This window comes from Leptodactylus fuscus, chromosome 6, assembly GCF_031893055.1.
Source record: "Leptodactylus fuscus isolate aLepFus1 chromosome 6, aLepFus1.hap2, whole genome shotgun sequence".
NCBI classification, from domain to species: domain Eukaryota; kingdom Metazoa; phylum Chordata; class Amphibia; order Anura; family Leptodactylidae; genus Leptodactylus; species Leptodactylus fuscus.
Genome location: NC_134270.1, coordinates 36,909,533 through 36,930,176, shown reverse-complemented (window position 1 = coordinate 36,930,176; position 20,644 = coordinate 36,909,533). Strand labels below are relative to the sequence as shown.

The 20,644-nt window shown below is 43.2% G+C and overlaps 1 protein-coding gene across 1 annotated transcript; it reads right to left on the bottom strand.

The window, feature by feature from the left end:
- Nucleotides 1-2,165: 2,165 nt before the first annotated feature.
- On the bottom strand, nt 2,166-12,736 carry CD3E (CD3 epsilon subunit of T-cell receptor complex). The gene is made up of 6 exons (XM_075279002.1): nt 12,688-12,736; nt 8,873-8,899; nt 7,465-7,668; nt 4,477-4,638; nt 4,347-4,390; nt 2,166-2,837 (listed from the first exon to the last, which is right to left on the bottom strand). The coding sequence occupies exons 1-6, from the start codon at nt 12,734-12,736 to the stop codon at nt 2,781-2,783; spliced, it is 543 nt and encodes a 180-aa protein (XP_075135103.1). The 3' UTR covers nt 2,166-2,780.
- Between the last annotated feature and the right edge of the window lie 7,908 nt (nt 12,737-20,644).

The window sequence follows — 20,644 nt, the reverse complement described above, 5'->3', positions numbered from 1 at the left end:
TATGTTTTTTACCTAAATCAATGGAAAATTTTCTCTGGTCTTCTGTGTTTTTCTGTGCTGAATAAACTCGTGAAAACAACGGAAATCCTGTGGGGGGTTATTTAGCTGACGGAGGGGGAAGAATCTCCCACCTGTGATCTAGATGTTCAAAGACAAGCTCGAGAGTCTGACAGCAAAGGAAGTCGAGACAAGAAAGTAACAGAATGTTGAAAAGAGAAAGAAGAGCGCAATGTAAAAAAAAAAAGAATGGATGGGACTTGCTAAAGTCACTGCAGTTTGTATAGAGTAATAAACCCTTTCTATTGATATGGGGTCCGTCCATCCTATGTGTCAGAGGGTCTATATGAAATATTGACTTCTTAATATCAATGTGCACGTCTTATGGTTTACAAGTCTCTGACTTCTTAACTCGTAAAAGCCCAAAGTAACATATATAGGAACATACCAGGTGATATTTTACGTCTACAGCCAGATCCTAATATTCCTACCCTGCCCACACCATAACACATCTACACATCTAAAATCTATTTGCAACGTCTGCTGTCCCACTGGCTGTTTATGATCGACTCTAGTAAACCTGCCTGTCCCATTGAGGATTATTATGTGTTCTGTTTGTTCTGCTGCTGGACCTGTTTAGTCCTGTTTTACGTCTTTGGATTCTGCAAGTTCTGCCATGTCTGTATCCTGTGTACCCTACAATCTGAGCTTCTATCCTGCTTGTATCTTGTGTACCCTGAAACCTGTGTCTACATCCTGAAATCCCTAAAACCTTAGGTGAACCCTGAAACCTGTATTCTTTGGCCACCTGTCAAGGTTACCATCTGCCTGTGCCAAGACCTCTACCCAATGATGTGCCTACTTTAGGTTGCTGCTCATGGTATCTCTTGATTCTTACCCTGGCTGATCCTGGACTCGGTTCTGTTCCAGCTGTGTCCTGCTTCCATCCAAGGCTACTCCTATACCACCAGAGGTCAGCTGTGCCACTCATGTCCTGCCTGCACCCGTATTGGTACAAACTGTCCATTGTCTTTGCTACTTCCAGTTTTTGGCCAGTTGTGGTTTAGGGATCCCCTATCCTATTGCGTTTTATGCTCCTTTATAAGAGTACTGCTTCACTTTATTATACTTTGGACTCTTCACCCTTCACATGGTGCTCACTTCATACAGATATTTAAGCTCCCATGGACCTCTTTGCAGGGCGTGGATTTTATTCTGAGTTTTGCTATCAGCTGTATAATTTGTATGAACGCCTCTGTATATATCTGCTATATACTAGCAAGTGGCATCAGAGGCATCCATCAGAAGAAATGAAATATTCCTCATGTTACATGACCGATTACCACGTTATACTGTGACACCAACGTAAAGCTGGACATACACACTAGCCAGATGTCAACAGAACCCAACAATTTCAGCAGGAACCATCTAATGTGTATTAGATATTCTTCCGATATACAAGGATCAGGCATGTTGAATTTCAATATGCAAAATCCTTTGTTCTCAAGGAATATAACAAGGCACCGGCGCAGCTTCATACACACAGCACTTTCAACTATATCAGTGTCATCAGGGCAGGTGTCCTATAGTTGAATACAATGGTGAAGCATGAAACCTTTAGCTTCCTGCACTACCATTCAGGTGTCTTCTAGATGTCTGTGGTTTAGTGCACATCTGCTGCATTGAGCTGCAGATAAGAAGAGCAGGGCATGAGAAAATAAGTGACTTTTTTCATTTATATTCCACAATGGCTGTAGGTATGGGCCACTCGGGAGCATAGGACTTTGTGTTGGAGCCACTAGGGACCATTATACAGCATGCAGGGACCAATTGGGACAGCTGTACTCTATGGAGGGACCATTATACAGTATGCAGGGGCCAATTGGGGTAGCTGTACTCTATGGAGGGACCATTATAGTTTGTGGAGGGGTAAAAGATCAGTGGGGGTCTGACACTCGGGTCTGCTTTTGAAGGTGCTTTGGCGCTCATACAAAGCCTGTGTCCCCTTCACTGTTTATATTGCCATTTGACCCATCATAGTGCATTGTGCAAGGAAAAAAACCACACATAGTGAATTGACATCAAAGGTTTTAATGTCTAATGAATCCATCAAAGCATTTTACAGACTATAACACACAAAGAAGACATCACAAGACGGTACACCACAATTCTCTGATATACCCTCTGTAAGAAAATATTATGTGATTGAAGAACAATCTACAAAAATATCAAAAATTAAAAGAAAAATTGGATCGGCTGGGGTCCGACACCTGGACCCTGTGTTGATCAGCTGCTTCTGACACCTGGATCCTGTGCTGATCAGCTGCTTCTGACACCTGGACCCTGTGCTGATCAGCTGCTTCTGACACCTGGACCCTGTGCTGATCAGCTGCTTGGCAGCTGGAGGCCATATACAAGATATATGGCTGGAAGCAGCTCTGCTAGTATTCATGTAAATGGGAACAGAACTGCAGTTACTCTGCATCTCCACTACAGTGTACAGAGCTCCATACACTATATACAGTAGCATTGGTGCTGGGAACTGCAGCTCTGCTCCCATTCATTTGAATAGAGGCAAAGCTGTATACCTTGTATATGGCTTTTGTTGGACGAAACAGCTGATCTGCGCAGGGTCTGGATAGGTATTGGGGAACCCCGTTAAAGGGGGTGAACAATGTCTTAGTCTTGTCTAAGGTAATGAATCTGATAGGATTAAATAATATGATATTTTTACATAAAACTTAAAGAATAAGAGTTGCAGAAGTAAGAGCGGGCTGACATAATTATTTTAAATTTTGATTTAATCCATCGTACACGTCTTGTCTTCTTTTCTGAATTGGCTGTAAGAAAAATAAAGGAAAAAAATAATTAGCTTAATTTCTAGCGCAAAATATTGCATTCTGTTAGACCTTGGTCCCAGCTCATTGGACAATCGGTGAGGCTTATCTGAAAATGGGCAAGACATTGAAATATATCCATTAACCACAAAATTGTGACCCACACTGGCCCAACTAATTGGTGATATAAACCTTGACACCATGACAGGTGCACAGCTGTTTTTGGGAGAATCCTTTTTCCACCTCAAATGTGTAATTTGTGCTCACATCTCTTCAGTGTCGTAACTAGGAATGGTGGGCCCCCATGGTGAATGTTTCACATGGCCCCTCCACCCAAAGACCCTGACCAATCAACTACCCCCTTCCCCGCATTCCTGCACACAGTATTATGCCCCATAGTGGTCCCTGCATACACTATTATGCCCCAAAGTGGCCCTTACACACAGTATTATGCCCCATAGTGGCCCCTGCACACAGTATTATGCCCCCTAGTGGCCCCTGCACACACTATTATGCCCCATAGTGCCCTTGCACACAGTTTTATGTCCCATAGTGACCCCTGCACACAGTATTATTCCCCATAGTGACCCCTGCACACAGTATTATTCCCCATAGTGACCCCTGCACACAGTATTATTCCCCATAGTGGCCCCTGCACACACTATTATGCCCCATAGTGGCCCCTGCACTCAGTATTATTCCCCATAGTGCCCCTGCACACAGTATTATGCCCCATAGTGGCCCCTGCACACAGCATTATTCCCCATAGTGCCCCTGCACACAGTATTATGCCCCATAGTGGCCCCTGCACACAGCATTATTCCCCATAGTGCCCCTGCAGACAGTATTATGCGCCATTGTGGACCACCCATGTACAATTATTATACTCTGAGGTCTGAAAAGACCCCAGAGTATAACAATCGGAGACCAAGGGGAGGATACAAACATAACAATGTTAGTTACCTCTCCCTGGCTTCTGGCCCACTCCCCGGTGATGTTGGCTATCTTCAATGATAGAAGAGACTTCACTTGAGCCGGGGCTTGCATCACGATGCATAAGGACGCAAGCCCGGCCCACGTGATGTCTGTGACGTCACCAAGTAGGCCCAAAGCCTTCAGGAGCGTAGGAAAGGTAAGTAACAGTGGTTTTTTAATGTTCCCTCACCTCTCCTAGCCCTCCGATCATTATACTCGGGGGGTCTGAAAAGACCCCCCGAATATAATACTAATGATTGTGGGGTTCACGGGACCACAGCCTCACTTACTGAACCCGGCTCCTGCTCACAGCGGCCCTTGCAGAAGAAGAAGCGCTGGTGGCCGTGAACAGGAGCCAGGATTGGTAAGTAAATAGGCCCGATACATGCTGGAGTTAGTCCAGCAGATAAACTATATAAAAAAAAAAAAAAACTGCAGCGGTAGCGGCTGCTGCAGGGCCCCCTAATGTCCCAGGCCCTGTGGCAGCCACTACCGCTGCTACCCCGGTAGTCACACCCCTGCCTCTCCTATATTTACCTCGTAATCAGGATTGGGAACAGGCGGAGGACGTTCTTTGTTTCCTGTGTAAAAAAAAAAATTTAAATTAAAAAATATCACAGTATACTCCCACTATATGCAGAACTTGGATTCACAGAAGACCTTCTACCTTTTTTGTGAGCTCCTTTAGTAAATCCACTTTCTCGGGCTTGACCAGGTTTTCTCTTGCAGAACATATAGACAAACAGGCAAACTCCAAGTGTGATCAGGCAGTCGGCTATCGCAACAGAAATCATCATGGTAGGAGAGACCTCAGTGCAGGTTTCACATACTACAACAGAGGGAACAGGAGCTCAGATGTGGTTACTGCAGTCACCCCACACACTACAGCTGGTCGCTGGAGGTCCCACTACAGACACATATTGTGATCTGCTTATTGTCAATGAACAATAGGTCCATTCTGTCCAGAGAACCCCTTTAACATCAAATGATAAAGGGACTACCGATGTCTCATACTGTAAAACACCCATTCTAATAATCTGCAGGAGACATGGTTGCAATGTCAGACCTGGAAACACTGAACCAAAGAGAGATTAAATGATTACAATTGTATCCATTATCCATAGGATAGGGGATATCTTGCAGATCTGTGGGGGCCTAACAGTTGAGATGGCCACCAATCAGGATAATGAAGATGTTTTGTCCTCCGTACTGTATGGAGCAGTGGTTGGGATAGCTGAAGTGCAGCACTCCCATTGGATGTAGTGTCCATCCATCCTGACCAACGCTCCGTACAGAACGGGGACACAACTACCCTGTTCTTCTGATCAGTAGGAGATCTCAGTGGTTGGACCTCCACCAATGTGCACATTATCCCCATCCTATGGATAGAAGATAACTTCTTAATATGGGAGTACCCCTTTAAGGATCCACTTATATACTATGGAGGGTTAGGGCATTACACCTTTGATTTATGTATTCTTTCTATGTATATACACATAGTATACATAAACATTAAGGATTAAGAATTTTTCTATGATGTAACCCAAAAAGTTATATAACCTTGCAACAGTGACCAGAACGTAGAGGTAATGATCTACAAGTGGGATTGTCTAGGTGAAGTGTGAACTGCATGGATCATGGTCACCACTGAACACACAGTAACAGTTTTGCTTGTACTTGAGTTCCTAAAAATAGAATTCACATGGCCCCATGGTGTCCCCATAACAGTGCTAGATACTGAGTGTCTCATGTCCCATAATGGCACCATCTACCTGCTTCAGATGTCCTTCTAAACTTGTCTGCGCCCTGATGGTTGAGGACTCAACAAGCCAAGATTGGGTTACAGGAGGGGACAACACAATGGTTCAGTGGTTAGTAGAGATGAGCGAGTAGTACTCGATCGAGTAGGTATTCGATCGAATACTACGGTATTCGAAATACTCGTACTCGATTGAGTACCACTCGAATGTAAAAGTTTGATGCAGAACCAGCATTGATTGGTCGAATGCTATACAGTCGGCCAATCAACGCTGGTTCTTCTCCTACCTTTAGAAGTCTTCTCCGTGCAGCTTCCCTGCGGCGTCTTCCGGCTCTGAATTCACTCTGCCAGGCATCGGGCCTGGGCAGAGCCGACTGCGCATGTCCGCTTGTAGTGCGGGCATGCGCAGTCGGCTCTGCCCAGGCCCGATGCCTGGCAGAGTGAATGAAGAGCCGGAAGACGCCGCGGGGACGCTGCAAGGAGAAGACTGCACGGAGGATCCAGCCCGACCCTCACTCGTGGACTTGGTAAGTATAATTTGATCAAATGTTGCCTACCCCTGAAACAAGCATTTTCCCCCCATAGACTATAATAGGGTTCGATATTCGATTGGAGTAGTCGAATATTGAGGGGCTACTCGAAACGAATATCGAACCTCGAACATTTTACTGTTCACTCATCTCTAGTGGATAGCACTGCAGCCTTACAGCACTGGAGTCCTGGCTTCAAATCCTGCCAAGGACAAAACATCTGCAAGTAGTTTGTATGTTCTCTTCGTGTTCGTGTGGATTTTCTCCCATACTTCAAAGAGCACCTATATGGGGCTCACAATTTACAAAATTATTATTAAGATTGGTTAAGACTCAGGAGCTGGGCTAAATTTCAGGGATAACTTACACCAATTTTCTGTAGCAAATTTGTGTAAATATATTGGTCAAGGCACCCACTTTGATCCCCGACCCACTTTGTGCATGCAAAACAGCCATAAGCCTAAAATGTGCCACTTTTACATCAGAAAACTGGCATACTTAGTTGAATAAATTCAGGCCAATAAGAACAGTGACTTATATTTACTAATAGTCAAAGAGTGTAGACTAAGGAAACAGTCCGAAAACATGTCAGATTTATCACAATGGCTGATGCTGGATGACAAACCTGGTGTATCTTTTTACTGTCTAGTCGACATTTATGCCACATTTTAATTGGCTTACTTTGAGACAGAATTTTTGCACACGATTTTGGTGCATTTTGGTACCATTAACTCCTTCTGAGAAGCCAAGGCCACATGTTTAACAAAAAAAATGAGCTCAACGTAGATAAAGCAAGATGGTGCACCATATTTATGCCAGCGCCCATTAGTAACTACAACAGTAATTCTGGATCAGAATACACTCAGCCGGGGTAACCATGGGCTTCCATTGTACAACAGAATGGGCTACATTCACCTTCTATGCCCATAGCCATCACCAGTTTATTGGTGGGGGTGTCTATGTTAGACTCCCACCAATCTGATATTGATTAGGATAGGCGATCAATATGATAAGTTTGGAAAACCCTTTAAGGCCTCATGCACAAGACCTTTTCAGCATGCTAGCTGTGTTTTATATGGTTCACATACTGACTCATTACTTTCTATTACCCTATACACAAAGCTATGTACTTTCATGGTCTCATGTATGGGGCAAAACTCAGGCCCTGTCCTATTCCTGTCCGTTTTGCAGCTCAGTGCATGGGATGGTGGAGGAGCGGGCCAGACAGATGTCATCCATGTTGTCTTAGATCCCAACATGTATAACTTAATTGACTCAATAAATATGCAATGAATGCCATTCTCAATACTATTCTGCATAAGTTACGTATATATCAGGATACAGTCATAGATCGGTTCAAGCTTACCGTATGCATGCAGATAGAGTTGGTAGATACCACAGGAGTATAATCCATTTTGATCTGATGAATAATTTTGCAGGGTGTATGGCCCTACCACATCTGCAATCTTTATATCATTTCTTTTTAATTCAGTATTTCCTGTTGTAGGACAGGTCAATTCCACTGAGAGTCCTGAGATTTGTACCTGGAAATCGTAATTTTGCGTCTCCTCTGTTGCAACACATGAAAACACACGGTCAGTTTATAAACAAGCAGAAATGAATTCACGGACCCTGAGCTATAGGAAGTGATCAATCTGATAACAGACTGGGCTTTATCAGCAAACTGCAATTAGCTGAACTGATTATACTGCCGACAGAGCAGTGAGTGATGTCACTTGTCCTATCTCACAGGTCCGTGGTTATAGCAACGCTGTGTAAACAATGGGAAGAATAAGGTCACATAGCAGGCAAACAAAGCAGCATTTCTAAAGCAATATATTTAGGAAAAGTCTTCAATTTACACAAGCTATCAGTATAGATAGGATTCTTGAGATGGGACAACCTCTTTAATATGTATAATTTTTTTATTGTTTAGCTAGTTTTATATGTGAAATATGGGAAGTGTTTGATTTCAACTTTTAATATTTGTGTTTTTATACTTTTATAATTGTTAAATTTTTTAAAAAATTATTTGTTCGTTTGTACAATGCATTGCAATACTTTAGTATTGTAATGTATAGTCCATAGATTGGCAATCTATTAAGCCCTACCCAAAGCTGAGAACAGTAGCATACGGGTTTTGACAGCCATTTCATTTCAATGGTGGACATCATTCTTGTGATTGGTGGGGTTCCCAAAAAAATAGACACTTATCATTTCATATCATTTGTCCTGTGGACAGAATAAAGTTTTAATTCCACATTAAGAACAAATGGATTGGGCATGTTCAAATCTAAAAGCCTAATCTTTGTTTGCCACAATACACAAGACAATTGGCCAGTCCCACTGGAATCGGCAGATTTGCTGATAAGGATCTAATGTGTATGGTTACCTTTAGCCATATAAGTTGTGTCTAAGAGGAACATTTAAACATCTCCATAGGGGACTAAATAAACTTTACCTATTAAGATTAGATGATGACAGGAGGTGGAGGTGGTTGGAACGCTGCTCAGGTGGAAAATCACCTTCGAAATCACATGGTAATGGGCTACCCCAGGTATGGGAGTTTTGGCCATCTTTGGCATGGGACCATATGGTCCTACCCTAATATATACCCAATAGTTTTAATGTAACTGTTGAAGAATTATCCACCTGATTCTCTGGATATAACAGGACCGAACAGTTGTCATTTCTAAACAATACCGACATGTTATTCCCGAACCAAAGAAGGAACATAAAAAAGGTAAAAAGACTATACATGATGAGCATCTTACCTTCCTCCGAAGCCGAAGATGATCGATCTGAAAAACAAATGAACATATTCTGTATTAGAACACGAAGGTAAAGATTATTCCACCTGACCCTACATAGTAAATATTCCAAAAAACCCTGCAATGTCTGATGCTTACCTGATTATCAGCCATAACCTTTATTACTATTTCAATTTACTTTATCTTTTTTTGTGCAAAGAGTTGTGTAAGGCCTGGTTCACATCTGCGTGGCCCCCCCCCAAACAGAACACCGAAGGCGTTGACAAGCGGTGAGCAGTGAAACCACACGGACCCCATCAGATATTCATGGTATTTTTAACCCGGTTGTAATGTTTTCTATTTTTCCATATTATGAAAGCCTTAAAGTTTAAATTTTCCATCAATGTAACTATTTAAGGGCTTGCTTTTTTTTTTTTTTTTTTTTAAAGATTTGTATTTTTCAATGGAATATCTTGGGGTTAATTAAATTAACTCTGTGAGGAATGAGAAAAAGGTATTTTTTTCAAGTTGAGAAAAAAAAGCATTTCTGGTATTATTATTATTTTTATGGCTTTTTTTTTGTATAGTGTTCACCATGAGTTTTATTATATGGCTTGTTATGGATGTGACAATATAAAATATGTTCTGTATTGGATAGTTGTTTTTTTTTCAATTTTTTTTAAATATAATAATGTGTTTTGAGATGTTTATTTTAATCATATCTTCAAACTATGCATTCGCACCGCTGTTCATGGCAGGAGAGTAGAGGAGTTGATGACGGGAAACATTTCTCAGGAACTTCATAGATTTTAAGGGGTTACGTGGTCGTGATTAGAAGAGGTAACTCTACATCCTACTGGGAGAAGAAGAGGCTACTGTGGAGATCGCTGCCCAATACGTGTCCAGCTGTCACCAAACAAGAGGAAGATGAGACTCCATGGACTGTTATACCCCAAACCACCCACCCCATCCCACCTCCCCATATAGCGGTCACCAGCTAAGAGGAAGATGAGACTCCACGGACTGTTATACCCCAACCCCCCCCCATATAGCGGTCACTAACTAAGAGGAAGATGAGACTCCTTGGACTGTTATACCCCAAATCAGCCACCCCCCCACCCCACCCCATACTCTCCCCCTCGACTCCAACTCCCCCCCCCCACACCCACTTTACTAGCTTTGGCAATGCCAAATATCCATTCGGACATGCCAATAAAGCCTATTTGATTTGATTAGAGTCATGTCCCATCTTGGGCACTGCAGTAGAGGCTCTGTCCATCATGCTGTATGTCTTGGTTTGGTAACAAGCTATCGGGCATGCCACCATTGCCACAAGCTCAGAAAACCCATTTTCATACACAGTACTAGCAAATTCTAGGGAAGCTAATAGAAGGTAAGGGTTCAGAATCCTCATATTTTGGCCCAAATGCAGAACAGTTACAAAGCGAGTTTCTTGTCTCGAATTACACAAATGGTTGGCTGGACCCACTGATATTTGCGGAATTGTCCAACATTTCTGTAATGTGTATGGGTTCTTTATATGTAATTTATGTCATATGAATGTAATCATCTATAGGTAACACGAATCTACATCCCTTTCAAATATTTTGCTTAAAAATAAGTTCAGTAAAATTAGATTCTACATTGTAGAGAATGAAGTTTACTGATTCTCAGAAAAGAAGGGGGAAGTACTTCCAAGAAACAGGACTTGATGTAACTGGAAGTTGTGGTGAGCTGTGGGAAATCGAGAAAATAGAAAAATCACTTGTAGACATAAGCTCCTGAGTTCTATGCTTATCTTACCCTTAATTCACATCTGCGTTTGTTAATCCGTTAGGGGGAGTCCGCAGGAGGACCCCCCGAATGGACTACTGAACGCATTGGCAAGCGGTATGCAGTGAAAGCACATGGACCCCACAGACTATAATGGGGCCCGTGTGCTTGCCGCGAGATCTCCGCACGAGTCATGTGGACAGGAAAGTAGATTGTGACATACTTCCCTGTCCACATGTTCCGGGCGGAGATCTTGCGGCAAGCACACGGGCCCCATTATAGTCTATGGCGTCCGTGTGCTTTCACTGCATACCGCTTGCAAATGTAGGTTTGCAAATAATCTCTGTGGGCCCTTGTTAGACTATGGTGCCACAGACCCTATAGACTACGTATTACTATATATAATACATGGCAATACATATGACATCTGTGAATAATAGCAGCGCCACTTTGTATTATTATTTTTAACGGATTGAGTTTCCGTTTTTTGGGTCCCCAAGAGCACCTGAAGAATGGAAACTCAAATGCAGATGTGGACCTAGTGTTAGGGGTGATCTTATATACAGATAGGTGAATGTACAGTACTGAGATCTCTCTAATGGTCTTTTTTCTACTAGACCTGTGATCATGACAAATGGACATCTTGTACGTCTATAGGATAGAAGGTTTTACCATTATGACAGACAGAAATCCTTATTGCAAGAGCAGTGAGATTATGGAACTGACTGCCCAAGGATGTGGTAATGAATAATTTATTGAACAACTTCAAGAGGAGCCTGGATGCCTACTTAAAAAAGTAATATCACAAGTAAAGGTTTAATAGACTTCTTGAGTTAGGACATTATTCAGGGATATTTGGTCTCCATGGGGTTCATGCCTTGCTCTGGATCAACATGGTAGGATTAGAGATTAGATTTAAGGGGCCTCCACCTTCTTCCAACCTTAAATATATACAAGTGCTCAGCCTGTGGCCCCATACTTTTTATGGTGACAGAACTACTTTGAGACTGCTAAGGGCTCGTTCACATCTGCGCCCGCTCTCCGTTCTGCAGGTTTCCGTTTCCTGCACAAAACAGAGGCAGGAGACGGAAACCTGCAGGACTCTTTCATTTGAATGGGTTTGAAAGCTGTCCGGCCGTGAGCGCCGGTGAGCGTTTTATGCTCTCCACCGCGAAACCGTTTTTTTTAGTCCGGACACAGAGTCGGACATGCAGTACTCTGTGTCCGGTTTTAAAAAAAACGCTTTCGCGGTGGAGAGCATAAAACGCTCACCGCCGGACCCGGTCTGTGGTTTCCATCTTCTTGCATACAGAAGACGGAAACCACAGAACGGAGACCCGAACGCAGGTGTGAACCTAGCGTCAGGGTATGTTCACACGGGGGAAAAGGTTGCGGAAACCTTTTACCAGAATGATAAGAATTACTCTGATATTGTTATTCTGAGAACCAGTGCTCATTGATTCTACAAATGTACGTCTGCAATTTATTACCCTTTCCACTATTACCAATCCAAATTCTTTGTTTACCTTACGTGTTAATCTGTCATTTTAATATTCTGATGAATTAGGATTATACGGCTGACATTAGACATGTTCATAGTTGCTGGAATTTTGTCTACATGTTCTTCTTACTACAAAAACTTTCAACGAATTTATAGAATTCTTAGAATTCTATGAAAATAAATAGATTACAGTCCTTTCATTTTATAATATTTGTTAGTTTTTTCGTCATTACCTTCTACGTATAGATTAAAACCATAGGCAAAATGCATATAAACATGTAATAAAACAGAAAATTACAAAGACATACTAGAACGTATATGAAACATACATAACATATGCAAGATTATAAAGTGGCAGAAAATCTTAGTTTTACTTCTCAACAAGTTGCTTCCCCGGTTCATCAGACTGTTAAGGCACAGTAACAAGTCGCCTAATAGTGTTGATCCTAATGACCATGTTGTTGAGATTTAATCCCTCCAGTTTTTAAGACATTACCTATTTTTCCTTGCTATATTTGCCCCCTCCTATTAAATTGTGGAACCCTGCACTCCTCAACGTACTCACCAACATATAGTCCAACCAACAGCAAAGACAGAATAATCCATGGCTTCATTTTCTGCAAGTTTTGTTTTGTTCAATGATCGATAATAATCCAATTTACAATTTTTTTTTTATATATTTCTTGATTTTTTATCTTCGATTCTATTTCACATCTCTTTACTTTCTGTTGAACTGAATCTGTTTGATGTGTCAATCTCCTTGACTTTGGGCTTCCTCTGTCACCCCCTCTCCTTCTCGCTCGCACTGCTTCTCCTCCCCCTTCTCGATCAGACTACCACCCCATCTACACAAACCATGTTAATACATAGATCACCTGCCAAACAATGTTCTCGTGTATGCGCAAAACGAAACCCACAGATACAACCACATAGATTTTCCGATGTTGCTTTTAAAAATAGGTCTTTCCGGAATCAAGAGGCAACAAAGTCGCACATACAGGCCATCGAAATATAGATGAAGAAATCATATTACCATAGTGCACTTTTGAGGTTCACTAACTTTTTAATTTTTTTTTCCATTACCAAATATGACCTTAATAAAATGCCTTTTAAGAATAAAACTACTTTACAAATGAGTTCAATTACAAATATTACAATATTACAAATATTGTGCCATTTCTGAAATAGCTAAATATGTTTTGCCATATCCAGTTTTAAGGAAGCGCTTCCAAAGCTAAGATTCAGTCCTACTCTGGTCTAAGGTGACCAAGTCTGCATACTCCATACATCAGGCTGTATAGGCTCCATACAAAGTTTTGACTTGGGGCCCCCTACCCACACATGGAATAACGCCCTCTTTTCTGGCCGAAACACAGTATAATGGCCCATTTACACACATTATAATGCCCAAACTGACCTCCAGACAGTATAATATCCATTTGGGGACCTCTACAAAGTACAATGTCCCATAGCGGCCCCTCCTCACTATATATTGTTACATAGAAGCCCCTCCACACAGTATAATGCTCACAGTGGGCCCTATGTTGTTCATCACAAATATTGCAAAATTTTTTGCAGAACTGAAAAGTTTTGGGGTTCACCACCCACAAACTATTATTATACTTGGGGGTAATGTACTATAGAGGATATGTCAGCTCTCCTGTGTAATGTAGTATAGGGGATCTGTCAGCTCTCCTGTGTAATGTAGAATAGAGGATCTGTCAGCTCTCCTGTGTGATGTACTATAGAGGATATGTCAGCTCTCCTGTGTGATGTACTATATAGGATCTGTCAACACTCCTGTGTAATGTAGTATAGAGGATCTGTCAGCTCTCCTGTGTAATGTAGAATAGAGGCTCTGTCAGCTCTCCTGTGTGATGTACTATATAGGATCTGTCAACACTCCTGTGTAATGTAGTATAGAGGATCTGTCAACACTCCTGTGTAATGTAGAATAGAGGCTCTGTCAGCTCTCCTGTGTGATGTACTATATAGGATCTGTCAACACTCCTGTGTAATGTAGTATAGAGGATCTGTCAACACTCCTGTGTAATGTAGTATAGAGGATCTGTCAACACTCCTGTGTAATGTAGAATAGAGGCTCTGTCAGCTCTCCTGTGTGATGTACTATATAGGATCTGTCAACACTCCTGTGTAATGTAGTATAGAGGATCTGTCAACACTCCTGTGTAATGTAGTATAGAGGATCTGTCAGCTCTCCTGTGTAATGTAGAATAGAGGATCTGTCAGCTCTCCTGTGTAATGTAGAATAGAGGATATGTCAGCTCTCCTGTGTGATGTACTATAAAGGATCTGTCAGCCCTGTGTGATGTAGTATAGAGGATCTGTCAGCTCTACAGTGTGATGTAGTATATAGGATCTGTCAGCTCTCCTGTGTGATGTACTATAGAGGATCTGTCAGCTCTACAGTGTGATGTAGTATAGAGGATCTGTCAGCCCTGTGTAATGTAGTATAGAGGATCTGTCAGCAATCCTGTGTGATGTACTATAGAGGATCTGTCAGCTCTACAGTGTGATCAGTGGCGTAACTAGGAATGGCGGGGCCCCGTGGCGAACCTTTGACATGGCCCCCCCCCATAGTGGCCCCTGCACACAGTATTACACCCCATAGTGGCCCCCGCACACATTATTACACCCCATAGTGGCCCCTGAACACATTATTACACCCCATAGTGGCCCCTGCACACAGTATTACACCCCATAGTGGCCCCTGCACACATTATTACACCCCATAGTGGCCCCTGTACACAGTATTACGCCCCATAGTGGCCCCTGCACACAGTATTATGTCCCATAGTGGCCCCTGTACACATTATTATGCTCCATAGTGGCCCCTGCACCCAGTATTATGCCCCATAGTGGCCCCTGCACCCAGTATTATGTCCCGTTGTGGACACCCATTAACAATTATTATACTCTGGAGTCTTTTCAGACCCCAGAGTATAATAATCGGAGACCCAGGGGAAGAACAATATAAAAAAAACCAAAACACTGTAACTTACCTGTCTCCCGACTCCCCGCTGGCGGCCATCTTCAATGACGTCAGGGACGTCATGTGACCGGGAGCCTGTGTCGTGACGCACAAGGACGCAGGCCCCAATCATGGGACATCTGAGACGTCACACAAGTAGGCCGAAGCCTGCGCGGAGCCTGCCACGATCGGTAAGTATATGGGGCCCGTTAGCGGCTGGAGTAACTCCAGCCAGTAACGGCCTATTAAAAAAAAAAAAAAGAAAACGCAGCGGTAGCGGCTGTCACCGGGCCCCTAATGTCCCGGGCCCTGTGGCAGCTGCTACTGCTGCTACCACGGTAGTTACGCCACTGAGTGTGATGTACTATAGAGGCTCTGTCAGCTCTACAGTGTAATGTAGTATAGAGGATCTGTCAGCCCTGTGTGATGTAGAATACAGGATCTGTCAGCTCTCCTGTGTAATGTAGTATAGAGGATCTGTCAGCTCTCCTGTGTGATGTACTATATAGGATCTGTCAGCCCTGTGTGATGTAGTATATAGGATCTGTCAGCCCTGTGTGATGTACTATATAGGATCTGTCAGCACTCCTGTGTAATGTAGTATAGAGGATCTGTCAGTTCTCCATTTTTATTTTTTTTTGTGGGTTTTGTTTTTAAGACATTCACCATGCATGAAAAATAATATGTTCCTCAATCAAAAACTTTCAAAAATACAATTTTTTTTCCTATGTACAGAGTTGTATAAGGGAGCTTTTTATTGTGACATACACTATGTGATCAAAAGTATCCGGACACCTGGCTGATAATGACTTACAAGTTGGTGGCGCCCTCCATCGGTAATGCTGGAATCCAATATGGTGTTGGCCCACCCTTAGCCTTGATGACAGCTTCCACTCTCGCAGGCATACGTTCAATCAGGTGCTGGAAGGTTTCTTGGGGAATGGCAGCCCATTCTTCATGGAGTGCTGCACTGAGGAGAGGTATCCATGTAGGTCGGTGAGGCCTGGCACGAAGTCGGCGTTCCAAAACATCTCAAAGGTGTTCTATAGGATTCAAGTTAGGACTCTGTGCAGGCCAGTCCATTACAGAGATGTTATTGTCGTGTAACCACTCCGCCACAGGCCGTGCAGTATGAACAGGTGCTGAATCGTGTTGAAAGATGCAATCGCCATCCCCGAATTGCTCTTCAACAGTGGGAAGCAAGAAGGTGTTTAATACATCAATGTAGGCCTGTGCTGTGATAGTGCCATGCAAAACAACAAGGGGTGCAAGCTCCCTCCATGAAAAACACGACCACACCATAACACCACTGCCTCCGAATTTTACTGTTGGCACTACACACGCTGGCAGATGACGTTCACCAGGCATTCGCCATACCCACACCCTGCCATCGGATCGCCACATTGTGTACCGTGATTCATCACCCCACACAATGTTTTTCCACTGTTCAATTGTCCAGTGTTTACGCTCCTTACACCAAGCGAGGCGTCGTTTGGCATTGACCTGCGTGATGTGTGGCACCCAATCACCTGACCACGTTCGAAGTCCGTGAGTTCCGCGGAGCGCCCCATTCTGCTCTCTCACGATGTCTAATGTCTACTGAGGTCGCTGATATGGAGTACCTGGCAGTAGGTGGCAGCACAATGCACCTAATATTGGGGGTGTCTGGGTACTTTTCATCACATAGTGTAGTTCAAGAATTTTCATATGCGGGGATGCCTAAACGGCGTATGTTTATCCTTGTTTATTTTTATACGTATTCCAAGGAAAGAGGGTGATTTAATTTTTAGATTTGTTTTTTTTTAACTTATTTTTTTTTTTTTATGTTTTTGTTTTAGCCCCCCTCTCTTCCCCAAGGAGCTTGAACCAATGATCATTAGATTGCTTGTACTTTAGACTACCATACTACTGTATTGCAGTCTATGGCAAAATCCATGTATAACTATTGAAGCCTACCACACAACAGGGGAAACCAGACATCCAGCAGTGGTAACCCGTCCAATGAACAATATATGAAGTACTATATTTATAGTCCATTTAAGATAAAGGTTGCAAAACCAGTCACAGTTACCAGTAGGTGTAAAAGATCCTTTATTACTTAGGGATGGTAACAAACCAGAACTTCCAGATTAACCAGAGTTTCCCTTTAAGAAGCTCTTTATGTGTCAAATCCTATATAGTGTATGAGCACATAATGTATGTATGCTGTATATGACACATCAGTTTTATAAAGGTTAACTGATATGATATAACTCAGCTTTACTCACATTAGTGTCTTGTTCAATATTGGGATAGATTAGAAAGTACAACTAATGGAATAGATGATATGTCTGACAACCCTGACACCTACGATGAAATACATGGCACTATTACAGGGGTCTTCCAGGAGTTTAATAATGATGACCTATCTTAAGGATCGGTCACCAGTATCAGATTCCAGGACTGTGGGGTTGAAGTCAGGGCCATTTTTGGGTGGAATTGGCGTCTGCAACTTTTTCCATCTTCAAATGAGTGGTGAGGCATAGAGAATCTGTCAGCTCTCCTCTGTGGTGTAGTATAGAGGATAGGCCAGCTCTCCTGAGTAGTGTAGTATAGTGGATCTGTCAGCTCTCCTGAGTAGTATAGTATAGAGTATAGTATAGAGTATAGTATAGAGGATCTGTCAACATAGACGAGTACTGGGGGAGGTAGCGTTCCTCACCGCTCAGCGTCATCACTAGACGGTAAGCAAAGCCCCCTCACACAGTACAGCGCAATAGACGCTGCTGTGAGGAAGGGCGTTACTGATTGACAGTCAGAAACTCCCTTCTGACAGTGAAGAGCTACGGTACCGGCACCGATAGCTCTTCACTGGGGGCACAGAACGTAAAAGCTGCACTGAATTCAGCACACTGTCGGCTTTCTAGCGGTGTATTAAACCGCATGTGACCCAAATGGTGAAAGGTCCACTTTAAGGATTAGGCGCAACAGCGAGACGCAGTGTTTTTCATTGCGCTTTTGTCCCCAGCACCCCGTTATCCTCCTGCCTGGCCTCATTTCTGGAAATCCTGCACCTAATTAGTCTTAGTGATCACATGAGGTGCAGGACTCCCAGCAAGGAGGCGCTGGCATGAGACTAAATGGACACTGGCAGCGGACAATGGAGCAATGGGGACAGGTGAAGGCACTTTTTATTATATTTATTTTTATTTTACACCTCCCGCCAGGCACATGGGTTGCTCCAATTCCTGGACAAATCTTTAAAGGATTTATCCATCTTTACAATATTGATGGTCTGCCCATAGGATTGGCCATCAGTATTACATTTGTGATGATACAACAACCAGGACCTCTGCAGATCAGCTCTTCCAGGACAGTGTGGCTACAGGTAATGGTAACATTTCTTGGAGCTGCGCTGTTCACTTTCCATACAGAGTGTAGCAGTAGGTTTAGGTAGTATGTTGTTGCACATTGTATGGCAGGTGAGCAGCATGGCTCCCGAGATGGTATTACCTTTAGCTGCTCTGTCTCGGTATCGCTGGTCTGCAGGGTCCTGGTGGTGGGCCCCTAGAAAAAATTCCACTTATGGGCCCTAGACACCCCAGTCCGACCCTGATTGCTCAGTCACCTTTTTGTGGGAGATTATGCTTTTTATAACCAGGTGATGACAGAAGATTAGATGGGGACACAACATTGGTACATTGGTACAGCTGACCCCCTACAGAGGACCTTTCATGTTCTCTAAGATGTTTCATGATTTCTGAATTCAGTTCTGCAGGTACATGCTCTAGTACCAGAGAAACCAGTACTGTTAGATTTTGTACCAATATCAATGAACTGTTAGAGGGGCCAGCCTCATATCTCAGCGTCATTTCTGGGCAGTGAGGAACGCACACCTAATGGTAATAGACTTTTACCGTGAAGAGCGGGATGTTTCCCATTGTGCAATGATAATGCTGAGCTGTGAGGCCGGACCCACCTGACACTGCTGTGATATCAGTACAGAAATTAATGGTACCAATATCTCTGTTACATGGCACATCTTAGGCCGGGTTCACACAGAGTATTTTGGCTCGTGATTTGGTACGTAGACGCTGCAGGAGCTTTTGCCGGCCGTATACGCTCCCATTGTTTTCAATGGGAGCCGGTACCGTATACGCGGCGCTATTTTGCAGCCGCCGCAAAATCACGGCTGCAAAATAGTGCCGCGTATACGGCCCGCAAAAGCTCCCGCGGCATCTACGTACCAAATCACGAGCCAAAATACTCTGTGTGAACCCGGCCTTAGAAGACATGAAAGGTCCTCTTTAAGATACATCTGGGAGTGTGCATGAGCCCTATGGTCACTCAATGCTGGGGAGCAGAAAGGAAAAGGAGACAGGGAAGAGGTGGAGGAGTGGCAAAACTGGGCTTAAAGGTAACCCGGTGGCCGTGACCACCAGGATGAGCAGGATGCCAGTGCTACAAATGACATGTTATTTTTAATATTCAGTAAACTCTGTAAAAAAAAACAAAAAAAAACCAATGGTGGAATTGCATTCTTTTATCCATTCCATTCTACTTTTTTTTAATACATTATATGGAAGATTGAATAAACTATAAGATAATACGACTGAGAAAACAAGCCTTCTTATGGATATGCATATGAAAAAATAAGGTTAGAGCTCTTGGAAGCAACTTGTAACAATGTAACCTTAAAAAAGAACATTCAGATATAAAGTTTATGCTTTGTGGTTTAGAACCTTGTATCTTTGAGGGCTGCTGTAAGTCACCGCGCTTCCTATTAATCCTGTGATTCCCTCCTTAGGCCCCGTTCCCACAGAGTAACGCACCGCTCATTTAGACACGTATGCATGTGTCAGAGCGAGGCGCTTCAAAACAGATCCTATTGACTTCTATGGGTGCCGGCTTATGCGCGCTACATATTGAAATTAGAGATGAGCGAACACTGTTCGGATCAGCCGAACAGTCAAACAGCCGAACAGCATGCTCCCATAGAAATGAATGGAAGCACCTGGCACGCAGACTTTGCCGGCGGGCGGCCGCTTAACCCCCTGCGTGCCGGCCGCGTCCGTTCATTTCTATGGGAGTGTTCTGTGAGCGTGCTGTTCGGAACGGCTGTTCCGAACAGTGTTCGCTCATCTCTAATTGAAATCAATGGGAGGCTTTATAACCCATTTATTTCAATGTGTAGCGTGCGTAAGACCGGCACCTATTGAAGTCAATGGGATCTGTTTTGAAGCGCCTTGCTCTGACACGTGCATACGTGTCTAAATGAACGGTGCGTTATTCCGTGGGAATGGAGCCTTTGAAGTTTATTTCCTAGAACACTTTTTCAAAAAAACCATAACCACAAGTCAGCTGCAAATCCCGCTGGTTCTTCCTGCCAGTTGTGCAAAGCCTCTGTGTAGGGAGGTTTCACTGTATTGTGGTTTCAAAGAACATGGCCTTAAGCTGTAGCGCTTCTGGCCAATACACCCATCGTACAACCAAAGCACATCACCAGCAATATTGCAAGTAATTTAAGGGAATGAGATCCCATTGCCCTGTG

Bases quoted from the DNA above. Each gene is read 5' to 3' on its own strand.
- CD3E (XM_075279002.1), bottom strand. From the start codon at position 12,736: ATGAAGCCATGGATTATTCTGTCTTTGCTGTTGGTTGGACTATATGTT. The intron at 7,669-8,872 runs GTAAGATGCTCA...GTGTTGCAACAG, and splicing joins ATCTTCGGCTTCGGAGGAAG to AGGAGACGCAAAATTACGAT. The intron at 4,391-4,476 runs GTAGAAGGTCTT...TTTTTTACACAG, and splicing joins TAAAGGAGCTCACAAAAAAG to GAAACAAAGAACGTCCTCCG.